The sequence below is a fragment of the Chiloscyllium punctatum genome, chromosome 19, assembly GCF_047496795.1.
Source record: "Chiloscyllium punctatum isolate Juve2018m chromosome 19, sChiPun1.3, whole genome shotgun sequence".
In the NCBI taxonomy this organism is placed as follows: Eukaryota; Metazoa; Chordata; class Chondrichthyes; order Orectolobiformes; family Hemiscylliidae; genus Chiloscyllium; species Chiloscyllium punctatum.
The window spans coordinates 54,335,762-54,363,585 of NC_092757.1; the positions used below are offsets into that span (position 1 = coordinate 54,335,762).

The 27,824-nt window shown below is 41.4% G+C and overlaps 1 protein-coding gene across 2 annotated transcripts in view; it reads left to right on the forward strand.

Moving 5' to 3' along the window:
• The window catches only part of hip1 (huntingtin interacting protein 1), a 348,681-nt gene that overhangs the window by 157,153 nt on the left and 163,704 nt on the right, over window positions 1–27,824 (forward strand). For both annotated transcript variants that reach the window (XM_072589441.1, XM_072589442.1), the window contains exon 4: window positions 13,527–13,583. In XM_072589441.1, coding sequence (XP_072445542.1) covers window positions 13,527–13,583 — 57 coding nt within the window. The remainder of the gene's footprint in view (window positions 1–13,526; window positions 13,584–27,824) is intronic.

A 27,824-nucleotide genomic window follows, 5' to 3' on the forward strand; every position in this document is an offset into this window, starting at 1 on the left:
GTGGACCTACTGTTTCTCTAGCTGCATTATGCTCCTAAAATATGTATAAAATGCCTTGGGATTTTCCTTAATCCTGTTTGCCAAAGATGTATAATGGTCACTTTTAGTCCTAATTCCTTGTTTGAATTATATCCTGCTACCTTTGAAGACTTTCAGAGCTCTCAAAAGAATACAGTTTCCTAAACCCTACATATGCCTTCATTTTCTTTTTGGCCAAGCCCACAATTTATTTTGTGATCTTGGTTCCCAAATCTTGCCATTCTGATCCTTCATTTTCACAGGAACACACCTAGTTCTCAACTCTAATCAACTGGCCTTTAAAAGGTTACCACTTACCAGATATAGTTTTACCCTCAAACAGCTACCCCCCAAAGTACATTTCCCAGTTCCTGCCTAATATTTTGGTAGTTACCCTCCCTCCAATTTAGTACTTTCAACCAAGGACTACTCTTATCCTTATCTATAAGTACTTTAAAACTTAGAGAATTATTGTCACTGTAGCTGAAATGTTACCTCAATACCAGGTCTAGTGTGGCTCCTTCTTGCATTAGACTTTTTAAATATTGTTTAAAAAAACTGTCCTGGACGCACCTAACCAATTCTCCCCTACATAAGCTTCTGCCACTCGGTGAGTTCCCGCCAATATAGGGGGAGTTAAAATCAACCACGACAACAATCCTGTTGTGTTCACACTTTTACAAAATCTGTCCATGTATCTGGGATGCTTGTCGTCCAATGCCATCAAAGTGATTGCACCTTTCCTATCCTTGAGCTCTACTGATATGGCCTCACTGGATGAGCCCTCCAAGGTGTCCTCCCTGAATACAGTTGTGATATTCCCCTTCATCAGTAAGGCAACTCTTCCACCTCTTTTACATTTCTATCATTCCTGAATGTGTGTAAATCCTGGAATGTTACGCTGCCAGACTTGTCTAGCTACAACTTACCAGTCATATGTGTTCATCCAAACTCTACTGCTCTGTTTCTTGTTCACCTGCCATACAAGTTTAAGTACTCCTGAGTGGCACTAGCAAGAAAATTGATGCCCCTCTAGTTTTAGGTGTAACTTATCCCTCTTGTATAGGTTACACCTGCCTCAGAAGACATCCCAGTGAACCATATACCTGAAGCCCTCCTGCTACACCAGCTCTTTAGCCACGTATTTAACTGTACTATCTTCCTATTGCCAGCCTAACTGGCATGGTGCAGGAGGTAATCCCGTGATTGCAACCCTAGATGTTCCGCATTTCAACTTATCTAACTCCCTGAGCTCCCTTGCAGGACTTCATCTCTCTTCCTTCCTGATGAAGGGCTTTTGCCCGAAACGTCCATTTTCCTGCTCCTCGGATGCTTCCTGACCTGTGCTTTTCCAGCACCACACTGTTGACTCATCTTTTTTCCTGCCTATTTTGTTGGTACCAATATGGACTACAGCTCCTGGCTGCTCACACCTCCCCCCACCACCTCCTCCCCCCCCCGCCCCCCCCCCTCCCCCTCCTCGCGCCCCCCCCGCCCCCCCCACCTGCTGAATATCCTGTGACCGCCCAGGAATCTTTGATCCAGGCACCAGGAAGGCAACACAGTATTCTGAAGTCTCGCAGGTGGCCACAGTAATCCCTGTCTATACTCCTGACTATAGATTCCCCTTTCACTACTGCTCGCCTCCATTTTGTACAACAGAGCCAGTTGGGGTGCCGCTGATCCTGCTGCTGCTTTCCATTGAGAGGATACACCCCCTCCCCGAACAGTGTCTGAAATGTACTTGTCTTCGTGGTGGTCACCCAACTCTTCTCTGTGTAGCCTTTACAGGTGATGTGACTAGCTCATGAAACGTGCTATCTGTGATATACTCAGCCTCATGAATGCTCCATAGTGAGTCCAGCTACAGCTCCGGGCGCTCCATGTGTTAAATCACGAGCTGCAGCTGAATACACTTCCTATGTACATAGTCTCCACAGGCACTGGAAGTGTCCCCATGTTGCAGGAGGAGCATTCCACAGAGCCAAGTTCACCTGCCATTATAAACATTATCATCTAAATCAACCTCATCAACTCCAGATAATAATCCAGGAATTGATTACACAGCCTAATCCACTCGTCACCAAACTCTGGTCTCTCACTTCCCTCTGTATTCCTAGCAGACTACAACTACAAAAGTAAGTACTGTATCTGTCTTTCGACATTACTCACTCAGTCTGCAAACATGGTACCCAAACAGCCACGCTTATGTCCCTTGTTGAGTTGTAACTCCACCTTCAAAGCTTCACCCCTAGATTCAATTCCATGTTCGCTCTGACTGACCCTGCTCCTCGGGTTCTCTTGTATACTTCCAGGGTCGCTCTCCTTTGCTCTGCTGCTTGGACTGACCAAGGTGTTCAGTCATAATCCCACAGATGGAAACTTTGTACCATTACTCCTCAGCCAAGAACATACACCAAATGTCTGAACCTGCGGTTCCTCATGTACAGCTGGATTAATATTGCAACAGCTGTTGTTCTGTTTAGGTGGAATTCTAACTTGTGTGTTGCGCAGAGGGCTGCAAATTAGATAAGAGCCCAAGATGTTAAGAGCAATGTACTGGTATGGATAGAGGATTGGCTGACTGGCAGAAGGCAGAAAGTGAGGATACAATGGTCTCTTTCGGGATGCACCTGGTCATAAGTGGAGTTCCAAACGGGTCAGTGTTGTGGCCACTATTACGCACATTGTACTGTGTGCAGTTCTGGTCTCCAAATTTGAGGAAAGACATTCTGGCTATTGAGGGAGTGCAGCGTAGGTTCACGAGGTCAATTCCTGGAATGGCGGGATTACCTTACACTGAAAGACTGAAGCGACTGCGCTTGTATACCCTTAAGTTTAGAAGAGTGAGAGGGGATCTGATTGAGACATACAAGATTATGAAAGGATTGGACACTCTGGCAGCAGGAAACATGTTTCCGCTGATGGGTGAGTGCCGAACCAGTTGACACAGCTTAAAAATACGGGGTCGACCATTTAGGACAGAGCTGAGGAGAAACTTTTTCACCCAGAGAGTGGTGGCTGTGTGGAATGCTCTGCCCCAGAGGGCAGTGGAGGCCCAGTCTTTGGATTCATTTTAAGAAAGAGTTGGATGGAGCTCTCAAAGATAGTGGAATCAACGGTTATGGAGATAAGGCAGGAAGAGGATACTGATTAGGAATGTTCAGCCATGATCATATTGAATGGCGCTGCAGGCTCGAAGGGCTGAATGGCCTACTCCTGCACCTATTGTCTATTGTACAGTAATGATCTGGCTGAAGGAACTTAGGGCATAGCTGTTAAGTTTGTAGATGAAACGAAGATAGATAGATGGGACAGTTGTGTTGATGAAACTGGGAGGCTGCAGAAGGACTTGGACGTTAGGAGAGTGGGCACAGAAGTGGCAGCTGGAATACAATGTGGCAAAGTCTGATGTTCTGAATTTTGGTCGGAAGAATAGAGGCATAGACAATTTTCTTAATGGGGAAAGGCTTTGGAAATCTGAAGCACAAAGGGACTTAGGAGTCCCAGTTCAGAATTCTCTCAATATTAACATGCAGGTTCAGTTGGCTGTTAGGAAGGCAAATGCAATGTAAGCATTCATTTAAAGAGGGCTAGAATACAAGAGCAGAGATGTAGTGCTGACGCTATGTAAGGCTCTGGTCAGATTGCATTTGGAGTATTGTGAGCAGTTTTGGGTCCTGCATCCAAAGAAGGATGTGCTGGTGTTTGAAGGGGACCAGAGGAGGTTTACAGGAATGACCCTAGGGATGAAGGGCTTGCATATGAGGAGCAGTTCAAGACTGTAGGTCTGTACTCAACGGAGTTTGGAAGGATGAGGGGGAGATCTGATAGAAACTTGCAGAATACTGAGAGCTCTGGATAGAGTAGACATGGAGAAGATGCTCCTTCTAATAGGAGAGACTGGGACCCAAGGACATAGCCTCTGAGGGAAGAGACAACCCTTTAGAACTGAGATGATAAGGAATTTCTTCAGCCAGAGGGTGATGAATCTGAATTTGTGGGAATCATTGCTGCAGAGGGCTGTGGAAGCCAAATCATTTGGATATATTTAAAGCAGAGATCGCTAAGTTCTCAATTGTTAAGAGGATCAAGGGTTTACAGAGAAACAGGAGAATGGTGTTGAGAAACTTCTTAGCTGTGATTGAATGGCAGAGAAGACTGGATTGGCCAAATAGCCTAATTCTGCAGCTGTATCTTATAGTCTTAAAATCTTGGCTTATGAAACAGGCTCTAGAGTGTTATACACTAATAAAACATCCTTTCTGAGATAGGCTGGTATCCTGTCACCAAGTCACCCTTCATTTACAAATGAACATCCTTGACTATTGTCTTGCCCAATACAGAGTCAGGCACCAGAGTGTCAGTATCCCTGACACTTGACCTATTTGTGTCAAGCAGGGCACCCTGATTGGGGCTATTACACTGGTCCAATCAGGGAACTCATTCAGTGAGGCCCAGCTGGCTGACTTCATTATAATCACTACACTTTCTGTAAACAGTGCCAAATATCAACTGGGAAGATGGGATGAGATGCATTGATGCAATGCTTTGGCATTGAATGAGAAGCAAACGTCTGGTTGAATATTTTCAGGAAATGCAGAAATGCATGAGTTGTATATGAAGTTGTATGTCAACCATACAACTTCAAAACCCAAAAGAAACAGCAAGGGATGTAATCCATTTAGTTATACAGCAGATAAAGGGAGTGTCTGTCAATCTTGGTATAGGAGCTTTCCAGTAATTAGCTAAATAGCAGTAGATGATGATAATGGGAGGAGCTGCTGACTAATAGGTTTTCCAAGGGAGCTAATTTAGATTGTGTTCGTTAAATCATTTAGAACTATTCATTGGTAATAATAGAATATTTTAGCTGCAAAATTTGCTGATGATGCAAGACCTAAGTGATCAGGGTCCAGTGCATAGACAATATTGAACTAAATCTAGACAAAGCTATGCTGGTGGCCAAGCGGTGGATGATCTGTGTCAGTCTCCTGCAGTGGTCCACAGATGCTGGTCTTCAGCCACGTGATATCAAGAAATGGTTGGAGGCACTGGATATTGTAAAGGCTGTGGGCCCTGCCAGCATTCTGGAGTGGTACTGAAGACCTGTGCTCCAGAACTTGCCACTCCCCTAGTCAAGTTGTCCTAGTGCAGTTACAGCACTGGCATCTACCTGTGAATGAAAAATTGGGCTATATACCAAAAGCAGGATAAATACAACCAAATCAATTTCCACCAATTGGATCATTACTAATGTGTTGAAACGTATCATCAATAGCACTATTGAGTGACAGTTGCTCAGCAATAACTTGCTGAGTGCTATCTAGTTTTGAGTTCTGCTGGGTGCACTCAGCTTCTGACCTCACTACAACCTGAGTTCAAATATGGATAAAAGAGCTGAATTCCAGAGGTGAGCTGAAAGTTCTTACCATGAAGTTCGCATTTGACCAAGTATTGCATGAAGGACCCCAAGCAAAACTGGAATCAGGGGCCAAACTCTCCATTGGTTATAGTTCTACCTGGCACAAAGGAAGATGGTTGTTGTTGTTGGTCAGTCATCTCAGCAGGAGTTCCTCAGGAGTGTGTCCTCAGCTCAACTGTCTTCAGATGTTTCATAAATGACCTTCTTTTCATCATAAGGTCAGAAGTGGGGATGTGCACTGATGATTGCACAATGTTCACCACTATTTGCTGAGTTCAAATTCTTTTTCTTTGCAATCTTTTGATGAGGTTTTAGGAATGACAGCGATTGCACATGGTGTGTCAGCCGCATTTGGTTTTCATGAATCAAATGTAATACAGAAGTAAAGGTTTGCATTTATATGTTGCATTTTTCATAACTGCTGGACATATCTAGATCATTGCAGCCAATGAAGTGATATTTGAAGTGTAGTCGCATGGTTGTGATGTTGGAAATATGTGCTGGCAAACTCCCTAAACAGCTTTGTGGTAATGACCAGACAGTCATCATTTGTGATGTTGATTGAAGAGCAAATGTTGGCCTGGACATTGGAGTTGACTTCTCCGATCTTTGAAATAGTATAGCAGGATCTTTTGTTTGCATCCAATCAGGCAGATCAGAGTATAGAGTACTCATTTTGTATTGAGCTAAAAGGTTAGCTTTGATTTTAGTCCTGAAGCCTGGAATGGGACATGAACCTGGAATCTTGTGACTTGGGAAAAATGTTACCAGGTAAGTCACCACTGTTATGAGCTATATGTATGTTAATAAGTTTCATATTTTGTTATATTTTCATATGTACAGGCTAGATTCAAGAGGTGGAGGAACTGGTTTTGGACTGGGGTGGACAACGTAAAAAATCATGCAACACCAGGTTATAGTCCAACAGGTTTATTTGGAAGCACTAGCTTTCGGAATGTTGCTCCTTTGAACCACCTGATTTTTTTCCCAAAAGTTAGTGCTTCCAAATAAACCTAGATTTAAGAGAACACACTGAGAAAGATGCTGTCCATTGTTACTGTTAACATCCAGAAGCTCCACGTTAGATTGTAATTGTACAAGTTGCTTGAATGTTACTTTGTCGTTACAGAAATTGTTGGTTTGTGCCACAGTGGTGACCACCGAGGAATGTTATTGGTCAGGATATCTGGGTATAATATTTGGAAAAAGTGTATGTTCAGCAGCAGCATGGTGTAAAGTGACTCTGCTTATTTAATGCTGAAGAGATGTAGTAGATAAATTTTCAGCATAGAAAATGTCAGTTTTATTGGTGACACTGGTCGCTGTTTACGACTGCCCTGGCAGAAACATTTTAAATGAAGCCATTGACATTGATCTGTTCTTTGTTTAATGATGAATACTGACTCACCTGTTGAAGGATCTGCAGCAGACACTGAACTTCAGACTCCAGCGATGCAGCTTACTGTGGTAATAAACATTGTGGTTTGTTTAGCAATCTGTAAAAATAAACCATTTCACACATATGTTTGACAAATTTAATATGACGACCAAAACATCCATACCCAAACATAAACTGCTAGTTAGAAAGTGTTTGATGCAAAGTATTTTTCCATTATACTTTCTTTTATAAACAGGACATCAGTTTCTTTTCTGCCTTGGACTTTTGCAGGCCTGGCAAAAACAATTCCCACTCTACAATGTGCATACAGAAATGGCTTTCAGACTCAACTGTGATACACCTCTGCCATGTTTGAAATATGTGTCCATGAAAATTTTTGAAAAATGTTGTGAGAATCACATTTCAGCTATGAAGGGTATCATAGCTGAACCTAATCTGACAGCATGATTAGAGAATGGTTGGATTTTTCCAATCCAGATATTGGTTTTGGTTTCTTCCCTTGCTATGAGCACTCTCCAATGACTAACAGCAATGAGATTGAGTAACTTGTTGTAAGTATGATAAATGTGTTTACCACAGTAGTCCTAAACCCAATCTGCTGTCATTGGGGGCTTAGGTTTTTTCCTGTCCTCTGGCTCCTCTCCATCCCTATCTGCTATCTATTATAATTTGTGTATGTTATGTTGGGACAGCGTCCCTTTAAGAAGTGAGTAGCTTAAACACTAGTGAGTGTTTAGCCATTGCTCATGGGCTTGCTCGTACATGTTTGAGCTTTTAAAAATTCACAGCTTTGGGTTAAAACCCTTCCTGTTGAGTTGCAGGAGGTTGTATGATTTTGATTCTGACTGGAACCCAGTCACTGCCAAGTACTAAACTCTGTCCCTCAAGTTCACTGCTTCTCCCTTGACTTACCAGCACTAGAAAGAACTAATGTTGGTGGGCAATTAGGTTAACTTTTCAGCATTTTTTTGGTTAATGCAGAAGTAGTTCATTAACATTTCTCATAGTCAACTGCCATTAGCTATCCAGTTTGGTAGATGAATGCTTTAGCTGTTCTTTCTCTTTTGAACATGTTAAATGAAAAGTGTTTTTCCTTTTCAAGGCTCTCAATATGCACTGGGAATGATAAAGATATATTTTGGTTATCATATTTTAGAAGTTTGAAGCCCAGCAACAATAATTATAAGGCTTGTTCTGAACATGCTGGCACAAAAATGTATTCTTAATTAAAGAATAGCTTTAGCTTTATTCCTGTTTAGTGCTTCTGTTTGCAACACCGATCTTAATAAAAGATCTTATGCTGAACTCCCTGCAGCCACGTAATCTGCTGGGAAAAGCAAAATAAAAAAGATATTAAACAGAAAAACCACTAAAGGAAACATTCTATGGAAAATTCCTCTTTGACCCCCTCGGGCAATCAATCAAAACTGGTTGTTTCTTTGAAAGAAACAGAGGAATGTCAGAAACAAAACTGCAAAAATGGGGGTGGCAGTAGTTGGGGGAGGAGGAGAGGGTGGGAGGGAGGGAGAGAGAGAGAGAGAGAGAGAGAGAGAGAGTACGCAAGAGAGAAGAATATGATGTTTATTTGCGGATGCCTTCTGATTATCTGGGATGAAGATGAACCTATTTGATTTTTGTGTCATGTATGCAGCTTGTGGAATTTGCAGTGTTAGCAGCAGTGGTTTAACAGGACATGTTGTGTAAATTTGTTATTCCTTGTCCTGTATCTTGTGCTTTGAAGCTACTACTTCTGCAAGCTGTTCCTCACAAGGTAGCATGAAACACAATAATAAGCAATAACTGAGATGCCTTGGCAGATACTGTCCTTAATGCTTTTTGCAGATCAATAAGCAGCTCACAAGAAAACATGATAAATATAAGCAGTGAATCTGATTGGAGATAGCAGGACATGGCATGGATAATGACCTCATCAAGCTCTGTAACGTGTTTAAAAAGATTGATTCGTGGGTTCAAGAAGTCAGACAGCTGAGAGGGTCAAGGTCATCCTTGGAGAGTTATGTTGCTCTGATTTCCGATTATTCAATATTTGGAAGGAGCTACTCTCCTCTACACATTTTCCCCTTGGCCTATGGTCGAGCCTTCATCCTGAATCTAATGTATGCATTTCAATGTTATGTCCATTGCAGTGACTGAAACTGAATGTAATTTTAGAGCTTGATCTGACACTTGACTGTTTAAAGGACTGTTCACAAAAACTCAGCAAAATTGAATTTGCAAACGCAACTTCAGTGATGTCACTCATTCACTCGATGTTGTAAATGGCATGTAGTGCTCTGTGTCTTGTGTCTTTTCTAGTAAGACTTTAATTTACATCAATCATTTTTGCAGTGATGAAGCTGGATTGTTCTCATTCTGATTGGTTTTAGACATAAGATCAAGTAAAATTGGACAATGGTTCACAGTCACTATCGTACTTCAAAAAAGGTAGCACTGATCGTCAGTTCTAATGGCTAGGCTGAAGGATCGTTCTTCTGCCTCTCTATGGTTCATGTTGTTCCCCCAGATACTGACCTGTGTGAACATTATGTATGTAGAAAATACATTGACGATGCAATCTTAGTGAGCATTTTCAAAATTTGTGAGATTTGTCTGGGCGTCGCATTGACTTGTTTGAATCTCTGGGGCTTTTATGAGACTTGTGCCATCATTTCTAATGAGAGTGAGAGAAGATTATTATTAATTTTCAAGACCTGATTTTTCTAGGTAGGGAACTTGTTGGCACTCTTGCTTGCAGATACAGAAGAGTAGGTAGGAATGTGTTCACATAGCTACTTGGATTGTTTCTCTGGCATCAGGCAGATTGATACCTGTGGATTCTTTTGACTTTCTCCCATTATATCACAAGAGAAAACATTATCAGCAGTGATCCACTATGATTCTTACCTCCAGATAATCAACAGAAATCTTCTTAAACATTTCTCCCACAATATATTCCAAGAAAGATGAGGTTCTTTCTGTCTGTTATCTCATAATGCAATACAATGCAGCATTGATAGAAATTTCAACAGTAAACCACTGAGCTACTTTCTGATTTGAGTTGAAAAGTGGGAAAGCTGCTCGGAAATTTGATAAAGGTGTTCGAAATCATGAGCTTAAACATGCACAATACATTGCGAGGGATTGTTTGTATTAGTGGAAGAGACATATAGGCAGACAACACAGGTTGCAAGTCATTGCCGATAATACTTTTGCCATTGTGAGGAAAGGTTGGTGGAGGCAAATTAAATAGTGGCTTTCAAAAGGGAATAATATAGGTATTTGGAAGGGAGCACTTTTCAGGACTGAGTGGAAAGAGTGGAGAGTGGGGCAAGTTGGAGAGAGACAGCACAGCTTTGACATACAGTGTGATATAACCATTTCCTAATCTTCATAACAAAGAAAACCTGCGGATGGACAGATATGGCATTTCTTTAACTTCCTTTCTCCATTACAGCAGAATGGTTCTTTCAGTCAGGCTGCATGACTGGGTCAACTATTTTGACTGCAAGATGGGCAAGTAATGCAGTGAGAATTTTTAAAATTTATTCATTTTGTGGAATATGGGCGTCACTGGCTAGTCAGCATTTTTATTGCCTGCCCCTAGCTGCCCTTGAAGGTGATGGTGAGCTGCCTTCTTGAACTGCTGCAGTCCATTGTGAGTTGACCCACAATGCCATTAGGGAGACAATTCCAGCATTTTGACCCAGCAATAGTGAAGGAATAATGATATTTTTCCAGGTCAGGATGTTGAGTGGCTTGGAGAAGAACTTGAAGGTGGCAGTGTTGCCATGTATCTGCTGCCCTTGTCCTTCTGGATGGAAGTGGTTGTGAGTTTGGAAAGTGCTGTCTGAGATTCTTTGGTGAATTTCTGCAGTGCATCGTGCAGATAGTACACACTGCTGCTACTGAACATTGGTGATGGAGGGAGTGGATGCTTGTGGACATAAGTGCCAGTCAAGCAAGCTGTTGTATTGTCCTGGATGGTGTCAAGCTTCTTGAGTGTTGTTGGAGCTGCACCCATCCAGGCAAGTGGGGAGTATTCCATCATTCTCCTAACTTGTGCCTTGTAGATGGTGGTCAGGCTTTGATGCATCAGGTGGTGAGTTACTCGCCAGCGTATTCCTAGCCTCTGACCTGTTCTTGTTGCCACTGCGTTAATGTGGTGAGTCCATTTGAGTTGATAGAGCTCTTTTGTTGTGAATGGTCAGTCTCGTGTTAATAATTTTAAGGCTGAACATCCTTCCATACAAACATTTAAGAAACATTGGTTGCCTTATTTTCCTCTAACCACGAATGTTTATTATTTCTCATGGTTCTAGTCTGGGATTTGTTGTTGCTTAGAAAGTCTGCAAATTTGTCTCTCAGTTGACAGCACCTGGGCAGTGAGGCTTTGAGACTCCAGTGGTAAAGCTGCTAAAGTAAGACATCTCTACGTTGAGCTGAGGAATATGATCAAACAGTTAACTTGTTAGTTCTGTTTGAGTTAAACTGATGGCAACATGACAATGTACTCAGAAGCAAGTTTCACTTATTCAAAATGTAATACTATTTAGCTATAAACAGTAAACTTTTCACTGTACTTATTGAGTATATGTGACAATAAAGCTAATGCAATTCAATTCAAGGTTAAGGATGTTCAAAGCAAATCAAGTTGAATTGGAAAACTGATGTTTCTCAGGATTACATTTCTGGAGTTATTAGTAAAGTTATTATTATTATTAACATAACTCTGTCTTTTGAGTATTAAGTTGCTCTGTCAGATTTCTCGTCTCTACTTCCTGCACAGCTTCCTGAGGTCACTGAGCTGTGCTGTAATTCTTTGTTGGCTAGTGTCAAGCAGCATTGAATTCAAGGCTCTGAGACCAGATGAGATCTGCCTAGCATTAAAATTATGTTGCAGCAGAGAATGTAACCTCTGTTGTACTGATTCTACTGTTCTTTGAAATGATGATGCAGGCAGTTTTCCTAATAAAAAGGCAATTTTGTTGAATAAATTGTGTAATTGGAGTTGTCTGAGGTGGGACAGGATGTGAATTTATGGTAACTACAGGAGGTTGTGCAAGGCCTATTTAAATCATACTAGCTGTATCTGTAGCTGTTAGGGGTTTACTTTAATTTAGTTTCTACCAAGCCAATTTAAGCTGAAAATGTCCAATGATACAATGATTCATTTGTCTTTCCTAACTTTAGTTGTATCTTGAGGGCACATTTTTAGCTTTCTAACACCAGAATTACGTTTCAAGTTTTGTCTCTAGAGTTTCAACTGGAGAACTAATGGCTGCAGCCAATGGCAAACATTCAGTTCTCTCACTATCAGCTGTTCAGGGCTTTAACTTCAATGACTTGCCTTCTATTGATGGTGCAAGAGAGAACAATTGAATATTAATTCAGTGCCTGTAGATTCATCAGGACTTGGTGAAGAACAGCCTTTGCTTGGAAATGTAAGAATGGATTCGACTAAAAATGCGTATACTGTAGTATAATGTGCTACACTGCAGTAAAACTTTGATATTAGCAAGCTCTTGGCATAACATGTCACGTGTTTATGTATAGAGTATAGTCAGAGAGATGTACAGCACAGTGATAAGATTGCATTGACTTAATGTCAGCTGCTATAATGTGCTGTTGCAGAGTTGTGACCCAAGTGGTTTTCTGTTGCCTGCTGAGAAATACACATGATTAGTGGGGACATATCACAAAAGGAGTTTTGATATTGTTAGATTGGTCACAGTGTTAAGAGCCCCCCAGCTGGCTAACTCTGTGGAGCCTGGACAAGCTTGCTGCCATTTGCCCAGCAAAGACTGTTCCACCCATTGATTTCGAAATTGTCTGGAGCCAAATACCAAGTCAACTATCCATTAATGTGATAAGCATGTTATCTGTAATCAGTGGCACTCCAGATTACTGCTGATTTATTTTTGGCCAGGTATCAGAATACCAAACTTATTGAAGGATCAGTTTGGTTGTGATCTCCTTTCATCAAGTGTGCTGTGTTGGTACGAACCTGAGGCTCCATCAGTCCTCCTGTGTGACACTGCGTTAATGGAATTTACAGTACTGGCATAATAACACCTGCAAATAAATATTTCATTGGTTGATATGATATTGCAGTAGCCTGAGGCCAAATGGACATGTGCTTTTGGGGCTGGAAAGGATGAAGCCAAGTGTCCAACCTGATCACTGTCATGGAGTCATGCTGGAGTGGGAGTGAGAGTGTTAAGCTCACAATTTGATTAGATTAAGTTGTAATTTCCTTTTGCAGAAATAGCCTCATTGGAGAGAAAATTTTTTTTAAAATGCCCAAATAACCAAACTTACCTCGAGCAAAGGCTGTTCACAACCACAGAAGGACATGCCAGAACAAGAATTATGCAAGGGAGAAGAGAATAATGGACATAGTTTTTGATGATAAATCCATGACTCTGGTCTAAATTATTTTCCTGCAATGTTCTGTTTTTCAAACTGGATCGAGGGGTCACGCATCTTATAGCTTCACCCGTATTCCCCACACTGTGCCCTGTCTATAAACTGTAAAATACAGCAAATCTGTTTTCATGCTTTTGCCATGTATTATTTATGAATGTGTACATGTTACATTTTCTGGTTAACTAGGTTTGTTCACATTTGATGTTCTGAAGTGTTTTGATGACCATTTCATCATGTTGGTTATTCATTGTACCACAGGTTCTTTTGGACTCGATGCGATATAAGAATGAGCTGAATGACATGAGCAGAATGTGGGTAAGTGCTCTGGAGTTCCTGTTCTTGAGTACCCTCTTGTGTACATGTCTTTGTGAGATCAGATTTATTATGTCATTCAAAAATGTATGCAGAAACCTGCTTTGAACACTGTTTGAGCACTTAGAAATAGCACTGAAGGTGAGAGAGGATGAGACACTCAACAGCAATTGGGAGCAATTTGGAAGGTGACTGAGACATGTTCAAGCAAATAAGTTTTCAAACACCTTGAAGTTTGGTAAAAAAATGTAGCAAGACTAAGGAGTCTTGGAGTAGATGTCCAGAAAACAGAGTCCTGTTTGAAAACTTGTTCACCAATAACGGAAAGGAGGAAGGCAAGAATATGAAATAAACCAGTATTAAAAGAGCTGACAGTGGGAGCTGAGAGACTGGGCTGCAGGAGTTTGTAGAAAATGTAGGTTTAGAAATTGATGAATCTGGGCACCTTTGAGCAACTTGAGATGAGTGAGGAAGGGAAAATGAATTAGTGCGACTTGGTACACATCATGGTGAGGTGATTAGAATTCTGAATGAGTAGAATTTGTGGGGAATCAAGCTCAGGAATCCTGTGAAGGTTGATCAGATTTCAGTGGCAAAGAGGGTGAGATAGGATGGTCATTGATATAGTTTTAATGAGTAGAGCTAGAATGTCTGAGAGACTGAACATGTGGCTTTAAGCTTGTCTCCAGGCTGAGCACTGCACCACAGTTTAATATTACTAGCTTGAATGCAGAGTTGTGAGGAAGATTTGAAAACTACTTTGGTGCCACATCTTTGGAGGCAATTAAAAAAGGGGATTCTTGAACTTGAACCCATCAAATAAATAATTTGGAACTGACATTTTGCCTTTGTTACACAGATTAAAAGTAAACCATCTTCACAGATGCGTTGTTAAATGGCTCTGATGCACTCATTAATTTGCATATGTACTTAACATTCAAAAGAAACATATGAAATTTGACACTGAACCTTAGGAGGTGATATGTGAACAGGTGACCAAAAAATGTGTCAAGGAACAATTTTTAGGTAGGAGCAAGAGCTTTTGGGAGAGAACTCTGCAATTTCAGGCCAAAATGCCTGAACTCTAAGAGCAATTCGCTGAAACCCTGATGCCCAATGTGCTGGTATTGAACAAAATTGGGAAAAATAAAAACACTTCTGGTGTGACTGCATTTCAATAGTTGCTTGATTTCTAACAATCCACTTTAGGAGTAATTCCAAATATTTAAAATATACACTGTAAATAGAGGTTAATTTCAGATTAATGGCTTGGTTGATAAAATGTGTTGCAAAACTGGCACTGAAACTAGAAAACTGTCTGGATCTGTGTTAATGTGAGTTGTTACAATCCACGTTGTGGAGTCGGGCCACATTAGTAGGTCTTGAGTGCTTGAGCCTCACCAAAGAAACAAAAAAGCTGGACGAAATATGTTTCTGTCTGTATGTCACGCTAAGTCAATTGTAGAGTCCCTCATAGCACTTAATAGTTTTTGACAATTTGACGCACATCTAGGGAAAACCATCTGGGCCAGCTAAATGAAGGCAGCTAGTGTCTGTGGAACTGTATGCCATCATGAGATTTTATTACTCATTAATTGTTGATTCCCGTCAGATGTGATTTGCTGAACATTGACAGTATGTTCTATTGTGGTTTTGTGCAAATTGAAATTAATATTGCAATCACCACCTCATACCAGTGTCTTGGATGTTGGATGTCAACTTGGACCCAGATCATGGTCACAAAATGCAAATTGTTGTATCCTGGTGAATTGATTGTTCGTCATGAGAGTATTGTGTTATTATGTCCGTTACATTGACCTGAAATGTTACCTTTATTTTTCTCTCCACTTTCTGATCTGTTGAGTATCATCAGCTTTTTGCATTTCGGTTTCAGGTTGTCGGCCTAGGCAGTTTTTTGATTTGTTTTTGCAGTGCAGTATATGTCGATATTCTGGGATTAGTGTCTAGAATGCATACAAATACTTGGGAGAATTAGTGTTGAGTGATTGTATTTAGAAGTTATTTTACAATGCCAGACTTGTTAAAGTTGCCTGGATGTCATTATGGTTGATCATCTAGCTTTGATTATTAGTGGTGTTCATGAATATTAACATCATTGGTGCCTGGTGAGAACCCTTTTAATATTCAAGGAAATTGCATTAAAAAATGTTTAGTTTTAGTGACAGAAGTGGATTCATCATGAAATCCTGGCCAGAATATTTAATCACCAGTAAGAGGAAAAGAGAACCTTTTTGATTGTGCCAGTTGTTCTGAAACTTTGTGAAACAGAAGTGTTGTTATTTTAAGATTTGAAAGGGATATTTCCGACGTGTATTCAGTTATTTCATTATTTTTTTCTTGACCAATCATTTTTAGGCCTAATGAGGAACAGTTAGCATGGCTTTGTGCAGGGCAAGTCATGTCTTACTAACTTGATTGAATTTTTCGAAGAGGTGGCAAAGGTGAGGATAGATGAGGGTGGGGCAGTGGATGTTGTCTGTATGGATTTTAGTAATGCTCTCAACAAGGTCCCTCCTGGTAAGCTCATCCAGAAGATCAAGATGCCTGGGATTCACAGTGACTTGGCCAAATGGATTCAGAATTAGTTTGTCCGTAGATGCCAGAGAGTAGTGGTAGAAGGGTGTTTTTCAGGCTGGAGGTCTGTGACTAGTAGTGTTCTGCAGGGATCCATATTGGGACCTCTGTTGGTGATATTAAATAACTTGGATGAAAATATAGATGGATTGGTTAGTAAGTTTGCAGATGATACAAAGATTGTTGGAGTTGTGGATAAAGTATAAGGTTGTCAAAGGATGCAACAGGATATAGATCAGTTGCAGATATGGGTGGAAAAATGGCAGATGGAATTTAATCTCAGCTGAACGTTTGGAGATCAAATGTTAAGGAAAAGCATATAGTTAATGGCAAGACCCTGAACAGCATTGATGTACAGAGGCATCTTGGGGTTCAACTCCATGGCTTCCTAGAGGTGGGCATACAAGTTAATAGGGTGGTAAAGAAGACATATGGCATGCTTGCCTTTGTTGGTGGGGGGGATTGAAGTTGTTATGTTGCAGCTTTATAAAACTTTGGGTTCGGCCATTCTTAGAATATTACATTCAATTCTGGTCACTGCATTATAGAAAGGATGTGGCGGCTTTGGAGAGAGTGCCGAAGAGGTTTACCAGGATGGTGCCTAGATTAGAGGGAATGAGCTGTAAGGAGACGCAGGAAAATCTCCTTGGGTTTTTTTATCTAGAGTGGCGGTGGCTGAGGGGAGACTTGATAGAAGCCGATAAAATTATGAGATGCAAAATTTTGACAGTCAGATTCTTTTTCCCAGAGTTGAATGTTTGAAACTAGAGGGCGTGCATGTAAGATGAGAGGGGGAAAGATCAAAGGAAATGTGAGGGGCAAGTTTTTTTTACAGAGTGGCAGGAGTCGAGAACACACTGCCAGGGGTGATGGGGGAGGCAGATACGATAGGGGCGTTTCAGGGACTCTTAGGTAAGCACATGAATTTGCAAGGAATGGAGGACAATGAATCAAAGGCAGGCAGAAGGGATGAGTATAATTTAGCATCCAATTTGGCTGAAGGGCCAGTTCCTGTGCTGCACCGTTCTAAGCTCTATCCTTGTTCATATGCATTTCAAGGTAGTAGATTTGTTTTAGCTGATTAATGTTCTGATCTGCGAAGTGATATTCTGTTTCACAAGATGACAGGAAATACAGGATGAATGTACAAAATTTCAAAATGGAATACACGACAGCTGCCAGTTTCAGGTCACAAAACCGGCAGGAGAAAGATTGTATGGAAACGTGATCTGATTATTTAATGATCTGATTGTTTATTTGTGTGAAAATGTGGAAAAGGAGGAAAGCATTTTAAAACACTGTCATAATTGAGAGCCAAATCCACTTTGGCTCTATTGCCTTTCCAGGCAGCAACTTACCAGTGGCCAATTTCTGGCTTCAGTACTTATGGAGACTTATCACCGACATCTTGTGTGTAGTATAGAATGAGAGAGAGAATGACGAAAACCATTAATTCATTATTTAGTGTACCATTGTTATTCTGGTCGCATGAATTATCTTATTGCAAGCCACCTTTATATTTCCTGAAAACAAAAGCACAATTTCTGAATGGTGAAGTTATCTATCAAATTCTCTGTTAAGCTGTAGTTACAATTGGCTGAGGTGCAGTTTTATTTTGTTTCAAATCAACCCGTTCAGAGTTGAGCAGGTGAGACTTGAACCCAAGCCTCTTGGTCCAGAGATAGGGACATTACCTCTGCATCAGAAGGGCCCAGTTTTAGTATTTTTAGCCATGGTATAGTGAGGTTGGCAGTTTCATAGTCAGCTGTAATTATATAGAGCATGGGCAATGTTGGCCAAACCAGTGATACCCTACACAAAATATTTTCTGAAACAATTTGGGAGTGAATCCTTTCGGATCGCATGGATTGGTTGGACTGGCAGTTCGGCGATTAGTAATTTATAGGTGCTAGGGGGTATGGTGGATGGCAGTTATAGGAAAGGAGAAAAACCGCAGACAAAATCAAGTAGATGGGTTAACTCAAGGAAGGGTACGAGAGAGAGGCAGGTAGTGCAAGAGCCTTCTATGGCTATCTCCATCTCAAACAAGTATGCTGTTTTTGAAAATGTGGGGGTGATAGACTCTCAGCGGAATGTGGCACGAACAGCCAAGTTTCTGGTACCAAGAATGGCTCAAATGTAATGAAGGGTACGTCGGGTTCCAAGCAATCGATTGTGGTAGGGGACTCTCTCGGCAGAGGTGCAGACAGACATTTCTGCGGCCAGCAGTGAGAAATCAGAATGATGCGTTGCCTCCCTGGTGCCAGGATCAAGAATATCTTGGAGAGGGTGCAGAATGTTCTCAAAGGGGAGAGGGATCAGCAGGAGGTCATTGCACACATTGGAACTAACGACATAGGAAGGGAAAAGGATGAGGTTCAGAAGGGAGAATGTAGGAAGTTAGGCAGGAATTTAAAAAGCAGGTCATTGAAGGTAATAATATCTGAATTACTCCTGATACTATGAGCTAATGAGGGCAGGAATAGGAGGATAGAGCAGATGAATGCATGGCTGTGGAGCTGGTGCAGGGAGAAGGGTTCACATTTTTGGATAATTGGAATCTCTTCTAGGGTAGAAGAGAAGGACAGATTTCAACTGAATTGGAAGGGGACTAATATATTGGCAGGGAAATTTGCTAGAGCTGCCCAGGGGGATTTAAATGAGTAAGGTAGGGGAATTGGGACCCAGGGAGATAGAGATCAATCTGAGGCTGGTATAGTTGGGAAAAGGAGTGAGTCAGTCAGGGACAAAGCTGAGAACAAGGTAGGACTGATAAATTAAACTGCATTAATTTCAGTACTCGAGGCCTAACAGGGAAGGCAGATGAACACTGGGCATGATCCGAAACATGGGACTGGGATATCATAGCAATTACAGAAACATGGCTCAGGAGTGGACAGGACTGGCAGCTTAATGTTCCAGGATACAAATGCTACAGGAAGGATAGAAAGGGAGGCAAGAGAGGAGGGGGAGTGGCGTTTTTGATAAGGGATAGCATTATGTCTGCTCTTAGGGAGGATATTCCTGGGAATACATCCAGGGAAATTATTTGGATGGAACTGAGAAGTCAGAAAGGGATGATCACCTAACAGTCAGCGGGAAATGAGAAACAAATTTGTAAGGAGATCTCAGTTATCTGTAAGAAAAATAGTGTTATGGTAGGGGATTTTAACTTTGCAAATATAGACTGGGACTACCATAGTGTTAAGCGTTTAGATGGAGAGCAATTTGTTAATACTGTACAAGACAATTTTCTGATTCAGTATGTTGATGTACCCACTAGAGAAGATGCAAAACTTGACCTACTCTAGGGAAATAAGGCAGGGCAAGTGACTGAGGTGTCAGTGGGGGGGCACTTTGGAGCCAGCAAACATTATTGTATTAGTTTTAAAATAATGATGGAAAAGGATAGATTGGAGGAAGGCCAATTTTGATGATTTTCGGCAAGAGCTTTCAAAAGTTGATTGGGAAATGCTGGATGACAAGTGAAATTGAGGTTTTGGATAAGAAAAAGAAGGGAGCACATGTCAGGTAGAGACAGCAGAGATCAAGTGAATCCTTAGATGAGTATAAAGACAGTAGGAGTATACTTAAGAGGAAAATCAGGAGAGCAAAAGGGGACATGAGATAGCTTTGGCAAATAGGGTTAAGGAAAATCCAAAGGGATTTTATAAGTACATTAAGGACAAAGGGTAACTAGGGAGAGAATGGGCTGCCTTGCTGATCTTTGAGAGGCCCTATGTGTGGAACTGCAGGAGATGAGGGAAGATACTAAACGAGTATTCTGCATCAGTGTTTATTGTGGAGAAGGACATGGAAGATATAGATGGTGACATCTTGGAGAATATAGATCTCGAATGTGGGGAAATAGATGGTAACATCTTGGAAAATGTCCATATTACAGAGGAGGAAGTGCTGGATGCCTTAATGGCTGAAGGTGGATAAATCTCCAGGATTTGATCAGATGTAACCTGATCTGTGGGAAGCTAGGGAAGTGATTGCTGGGCCCCTTGCTAAGATATTTGTATCATCGATAGTCACAGGTAAGGTGCCAGAAGAGTGGAGGTTGGCTAATGTGGTGCCACTGTTTGAGAAAGATGGTAAGGAAAATCCAGGGAACTATAAACCGGTGAGCCTGATATCAGGGCAAGTTGTTGGAGGGAATCCTGAAGAACAGGATGTACATGTATTTGGAAAGGCAAGGAATGATTTGGGATAGTCAACATAGCTCTGTGCGTGGGAAATCATGTCTCAAGAACTTATGAAGAAGCAACAGAGACAATTGAGGGCAGAGGTCGATGTGATTTATATGGAATTCAGTAAGGTGTTCGACAAGGTTCCTCATGGTAGACTGGTTAGCAAGGTTAGATCACACGGAATACAGGGGGAACTAGCCATTTGGATACAGAACTGGCTCGAAGGTAGAAGACAGAGAGTGGTGATGGAAGATTGCCTTTCATACTGGAGGCCTGTGACCAGTGATGTAACACAAGAACTGGTGCTGGGTCCACTGCTTTGTGGCTTTGTCCACTGAGTGGCAGTGGAGTTTCGATTAGATAAATGTGAGGTGCTGCATTTTGGAAAGGCAAATCAGGGCACAACATATATCCTTAATGAGAAGGTGCTGGAGAGTGTTGCTGAACAGAGATCTTGGAGTGCAGGTTCATAGTTTCTTGGAAGTAGAATCACAGGTAGATAGGATAGTGAAGGAAGCATTTGGTATCCTTTCCTTTGCTGGTCAGTACATTTGGTATAGAGTTCGGGCGGTCATGTTGCAGTTGTACAGAACATTGGTTGCACCACTTTTGGAGTATTGTGTGCAATTCTGGTCTGCCTATCGGAAGGATGTTGTGAGACTTGAAAGGGTTTAGAAAAGATTTACAAGGATGTTGCCGGTGTTGGAGGGTTTGACCTATGAGGAGAGGCTGAATAGGCTGGGTCTGTTTTCCCTGGAGTGTCAGAGGCTGAGGGGTGACCTTATAGAGGTTTACAAAATTATGAGGGGCGTGGATAGGGTAAATAGGCAAAGTCTTTTCCCCAGGTGGGGGAATCAAGAACTAGAGGGCATAGGTTTGGGCTGAGAGGGAAAAGATTTAAAAGGGACCTAAGGGGCAACTTTTTTTCACTCAGGGGACGGTGTGTGTATGGAATGAACTGCCACAGGAAGTGGTGGAAACTGGAGCAATTACAGCTCATAAAAGACATTGGATGGGTACATGATTAGGAAGGGTTTAGAGGGATATGGACCAAGTGCTGGCCAATAGGACTAGATTAGGTTAGTATGTCAGGTCAGCATGGATGAGTTGGACCGAAGGGTTTGTTTCCGTTCTGTACATCTCTAAAAGGGTTTCCGCTGGCCAGTTGAATTGTTTAGAGCAAAGGGTTTGCTAAGTTTCATCCTCACTCTGCGCTGAATTAGCTAGCTTGTGTCAGTGGTGCCTTCTGTAAATAAAAAATGTGTAGATTCTTTATGTAAATGACATGGAATTCTAACAAAAATAATCTACCGAATGTAAAATGTTCCACATTTTAAGCACTTTTTTAAAAAGACCTGCAACCACGTTGTCTTGAATTTTTCTGCACAAATATTTATTAACATGTTAGTTTTCAGTTGTTCAATTATACTTTTGTACAAACTTGTGATTGTGGAGGGCCAAACAGGGGTGTAAAAGTTGAACTTGTTACGTGGCTAAATGTTGAATAGGAATGGTCAAACTACACATAGTCAGAAGGTATATACAAATGAGGAACAACACTGAACCCATATTAATTTATTCATCCACAAATCTTATACACCATCTATTGTGGAATTCAGTGGTGTCATTTTTTGAAATAACTTGGATATGCTTTCAACTCTGCTGATTACGCAAATGCCTGTTACAAAGAGGTTCCTTCCTTCATAAGGTCAGAGGGGAATATTCGTTGATTTTCAGTGTTCACCACCATTCATGTCTTCCCATACACCGCAGCAGTCCAGATACAGCGCAATAAGAGCTGCACAATATTCTGACTTGGGCTGAAAAATTAATACTCAGCAATTATTGTCTCCAACAAGCGATAAGCTGACCATCACCCTTTGACATTCAATGACACTACATTCATTGAATCCACTATCGATATCTAGACATTTACTATTGACCAGAAATAGAACTGGACTAATTATATAAGTAATGTGGCTTCAACAGCAGGTCAGAGGTTCAGAATCATGCAGTGAGTAGCTCACCTTCTGATACCCCAGAGCCTGTCCACCATCTACAAGGCACAAGTCCGGATTGTGTGTAGTACTCCGCACTTGCATGGATGAGCACAGCTCCAACAACAGTCTACAGCAACCCATTGACAAGACCAAGGGCAACAGATACAGTGGCGCCTCGACTTACAAACTTAATCCGTTCCGGGACCAGGTTCGTGAACTGAAAATTTCGTGAACTGAATCAATTTTCCCACTGTTCAGATATTTCCGGAGTCTTTTCTCTTTTTTTGTCTCTTGGAGGTTGGTGATGCCACAAGAAAACGATCCAGAGAAACTCGTTTTTTCCTTTGTTGCAGAATTTTCCGAAAATGGGGCATCACATTGTCATTTAAAATGTTCACCTTCGTTCGTACCTTGAATTTTGTACATACATTGAAGCAAAATTTTACTTACAATCCTGTTCGTAAACTGATTTTTTGTGAACGGGGTCGTTCGTATGTGGAGGCGCTACTGTATATGGGAACCACAATAACTGAAAGTTCCCCTTCAAGTAACTCACTAGCCTGACTTGGAAATTTATCCTTCAATCATTGGGTCAAAATCTTGGAATTTCCTCCCTAACATTTCAGTACCAACAGCAAATGGACCACAGTAGTTCAAGAAGGGAGCTCACTGTCTTGTTCTCAATGACAACTAGGGATGGGCAACAAATGCTGGCCCAGCCAGTGAAGGCCATATCCCAAGGGTGAATAAAAATAAAACTGATTTCATCCTTAAACTTGTTTTGAGATTTGAGTTTGAAATAGTGCTTATGATTTGCCTTTTCGGTGCAGTCTGAAGTCACACCTTTCTGGTTACTTCTGAAGAATTGCCTCCTTTCTGGCCTGAGAAACCCAAACGTTTTGAAATTGGTCTCTCCCCAAATGGATAAGATCTGTCCAGTGACAGTCTTTTCAACCAACTCTTGGGGTTCTGATGCTGTATTCCCTTTGAATGAAGAGGAATAGATATCTTTTTGGGCTCAAGCTGGGGAAGTTTGAGGTTTTTGTCAAGGGTGAAGATAAAAATATAGGAAATAGAAGCAAGAGTAGGCTAATGATGACTATGACATCATTGTTGAGTGTTGGGAAAACCCCATCTGGCTCACTAATGTCCTTTTGGGAAGGGAACTGCTGTCCTTCGCTGGTCTGTTCTACATGTGACTCCAGACCCATAGTAATGAGGCTAACTGATAAATGCCCTCTGGGTAATTAGGGATGGCGAATAAATGCTGGCTATGCCAGCGATGCCCACATCCTGTGAGTAAAAAACCTCTTCTGCCGACTAGGAGAAAGTGAGGACTGCAGATGCTGGAGATCAGAGCTGAAAATGTGTTGCTGGAAAAGCGCAGCAGGCCAGGCAGCATCCAAGGAGCAAGAGAATCGACGTTTCGGGTCTGAGCCCTTCTTCAGGAATGAGGAAAGTGTGCCAAGCAGGCTGCCTTGTAGAGTAGCAATCTATCTAATTCAGCCTTGAATGTCTTTAATAACCCAGGTGATACAACTCTTTTGGATGTTGAATTTCAAAGATTATCGAGCTTCTGAGAGATTATTGCTCTTGTCTTTCTTTGGGAGACAAGTGATTTTGAAACTCTATTCTAGGTTCCCAGTGAGGAAAAATAATCCTCCTTGTCTCTAGTTTGTCAACTCCCCACAGAATGTTGTATGTTTCAGTAAGTTCACCCGTCGTCCTCTAAACTTCATTGAGTATAAGTTCAACCATTCCTCAAAAGGCGATCCCTTTATCCCAAGAATCAATCTAGTTCACATTCTCTCTACTTTTCCCAATGCAGAAATATCCTTTCCTCTGTAAGGAAACCAAAACTGTCTTCAGCGCTATTGCTACTGTCTTTCCAATGTCCATGAAACTTGTAAAAATGCTTCTGTAGCTTTGTTATCTATACTCCTTGCCAAAGAAAATGCATTCCATATGCCTCCTTAATTGCTTAACCTGCATTGTAACATTTTGTGATTGTGGAGGAGGTTATAGAATTGCAACAAGCAGGACATCAGTTTCAGGTAGAAACCAGAGAAACTTGTGCTGGCAATCACAATGGGTCAGAGAGCAAGCTGAAGCTCCGATGAAGAGTCATCTGGACTTGAAATGTTAGCTTACTCTTTCTCCATGGATGCTACCTGACCCGCTGTGATCTCCAGCATTTGTTGTTTTCTGATAGATTCCAGCATCTGCAGGAATTTGTACCTCCAGAGAAGCTGGTGCTGTTCTCCTTTCCAGAAGAACAGATAGAGGGAAGATGTAATAGGCTCGTTCAAAATTGTGGAAGAATTAAGGAGAAACTGTTTCCACTGGTTACAGTGTTGATGATGACCAGAGGATGCAAACTTGAGGCAAATGGCAAAAAAGCCAAAAGGGGATGAGATTTCTTTGAATTATTTTCGTTACTCTGAGCTAGAATGCACTTCCTGAAATAGTAGTGGAAGCATCTACAATAGTAACTTTTAAAAGAATTTTGGGAAAAAAAGACATTTTGTTGAGATAGGGGGCAGAGAGAGGAACTAATTTGGCAGCTCATTTCGACAGTTGTTGCAAACGTGAAGGACCCCTATCATTCTGTGCCCCTGCAATGGCTTACTAATTAAATATGCTGGATTAGAGTGGTGCTGGAAAAGCACAGCAGTTCAAGCAGCATCCGAGGAGCAGTAAAATCGACGTTTTGGGCAAAAGCCCTTCATCAGGAATACAGGTTGAGAGCCTGAAGGGTGGAGAGATAAATGAGAGGAGGGTGGGGGTAGGGAGAAAGTAGCATAGAGTACAATAGGTGAGTGGTGGGGCGGGGGGAGGATGAAGGTGATAGGTCAGGGGGAGGGTGGAGTGGATAGGTGGAAAAGAAGATAGGTAGGTAGGTCAAGTCATGGGGTGCAGTGGGAGAGGGACTATCTGGTCTGCTTCAGTGTCCCTGAGGTTGGAAGGTAGTCTCTGTTTCAATTATGTAATATGCTGATTTACCTGTTGTCCATTGAGACTGAGACTGTAGGAAAATGACTCTTGGTCTTCTGATTAATTAGCAAAAATTTCTACTCCCCTTATCACTGCCAATTGATTCTTCCTGAAAATGTTCTGTGTGGACAGGAATTGACTTCAGGTTTGAACTTGACTGTCATATACTTTACAATTGAAAATATGTTGACTCTTTATTGCCTCAGGTACAATAGCTCATTAAATAGTGAGAAAGCTACCATTGCCCATTGATCTAAACACTAGTAACCACCTGTACATTCAGAACTGGCATGAAAATATTGAGCTGGATGATATCTATATCAGACATGTTGTATACCAAGATCACGAAGTGTTGTGGCATTTGGATTGTGCCATCTGATACTAACTGTGGTAATTTTTCAACTGAAGTGTGGCAAGCTCACTTGTTCCTGTCCTGCAGAACATTTACTGCAGCAATACATTATCTGACCAATCGGAGATAAAACTATCACACAATATATTCAAGAAGTCAACTTGTTGGAAAGTGTAACACATTTTGTATTGTCCCTCGACCCATATTCCCAACTATTAACATTATTTTTACCAGATATCTGTGGTGGATTTGCAGTATTAGTTTTATTTATTTTCTTCATTCTGTCTTTGTAGATTTTCCATAATTAAAGGAACTTCTTTATTCTTACAGCATATGTGGAGTATTGACTTAAATTTTCACCATCACAATGCTCTTGCACTGAAACTCCTCAGATACCAGTATCCGAACATGATCTGGGCCTGGTTACCTCAGTTTGCAATAACTGAACTCAACATCCAAGTGCCTGATGAGTATTCCCTGTGGAACTTAGAACAGGAGTGGACTGCAATTCTGAGCTTAAAAATGTGTTGCTGGAAAAGCGCAGCAGGTCAGGCAGCATCAAAGAAACAGGAGAATTGGCGTTTGGGGCATAAGCCCTTCTTCAGGAATGAGGAGGGTGTGTCAAGCAGGCTAAGATAAAAGGTAGGGAGGAGGGACTTGTGGGAGGGGTTTTGGGATTACGATAGGTGGAAGGAGGTTAAGGTGAGGGTGATAGGCCGTAGAGGGGGTGGCAGCGGAGAGGTCGGGAAGAAGATTGCAGGTCAAGAAGGATTCTCTTGAGCTTTTGTGTTTTGATTGTGGTTGAACTGTATCTCCATTTCTTTTATCCAGTATCTTCGTACCTTTCACTAACAAAAATCATTTAGCCTTAGTTTTAAAATTTTCAAATGAATTTGCCTTAATAACTCAGTGAGAGTTCCTGTGTTATGTTACGACCACACTTATTGGTTAATTACTTCACATTGTTGTCCCAGTATATTCTAGGTGTGGTTGGCCTTTTTGGAGCAGGAAGAAAGCATTTTTTTTCAAGTTCCAAACATCCTATTTCCGGTATGCCCAACATTTCCCAGAACTTGCTGCTTTCATTGTAAAACAATGTAATAGCTGACTGCTCCTCCCTACCCATTTCAACTTGGAGATCTCTCCATTTTCCACCATCTGTGTCATATCAGTCCTCGGTCTTTTTCTCATTGAGTGTACATTATTCCACAATATATTATCAACAAATGATCTGTCTACGTCTCACGCAGTTCTTACTGAGAGGTGCCAAATTCTAGAGGTATCATTCGGCCATATACACATTTATTTGACTTCAAGTATCCCACTGCATTTCGTGTCTCTTTCAGAGGATGAAGAAAGACTTCGACGGATCTCCTTGCAAAAATGCAACTTCAGTAACAATTGATCTCCACTCCCAAACATATTTTGCTAACAAAGCCAAAAAAATTAACAGTTGCTTTTCCTTCCATTGCTAAATCTCCCCTTGTATCTTGATAGTGTATTTTTTTATTCAAAGCATCTTGCCATTAATTTTGCTTTTGTCTTAATAGTCTCATCAGGGACGTTTTTCTTGGAGCATATCCACCGAAGTGATAAAGCCTTTTGACCCTTTTATGGCATGTCTCTCTACAGCTCAGTTCTCTCCAGCAGTATAGTCATTATTTGCCATTTTTTATTAACTTGCCTTCTCATTTGTTTATGGCCATTTATGTTTCTCCACCTCCTGGACTTATATTTCTGGTGGTATCTCTAGTTTATACTGTATTACTTGTCTCTTTAAACTCTGCCCTTTGCCCTGTCTTCTACCTCTTTCTGAACTGCAACTGTGTCCCAGATGCAATGTTTGAGCTTACACTGTTTTCTTCCCCTCCTTCTTTGTACTTCATAAAAACTGAAGAACGAAGATGGGTAGGCAATTCAGTCTCTTGAGCCAGCTCTGTCATTTACTATGATCATGGCTAAACAGGGACGACCAGTGGGCTGAAGGTTTGCGTAGATGGGGACGGCCAGCTGGCTGGAGATCCGAGTGGACTGGATGGTTGTTGAATTGGGAACTGGTGCAGGTGGTCAGTGGCCTGTGACCCCAAGCAGTCCACACATGGAAGCC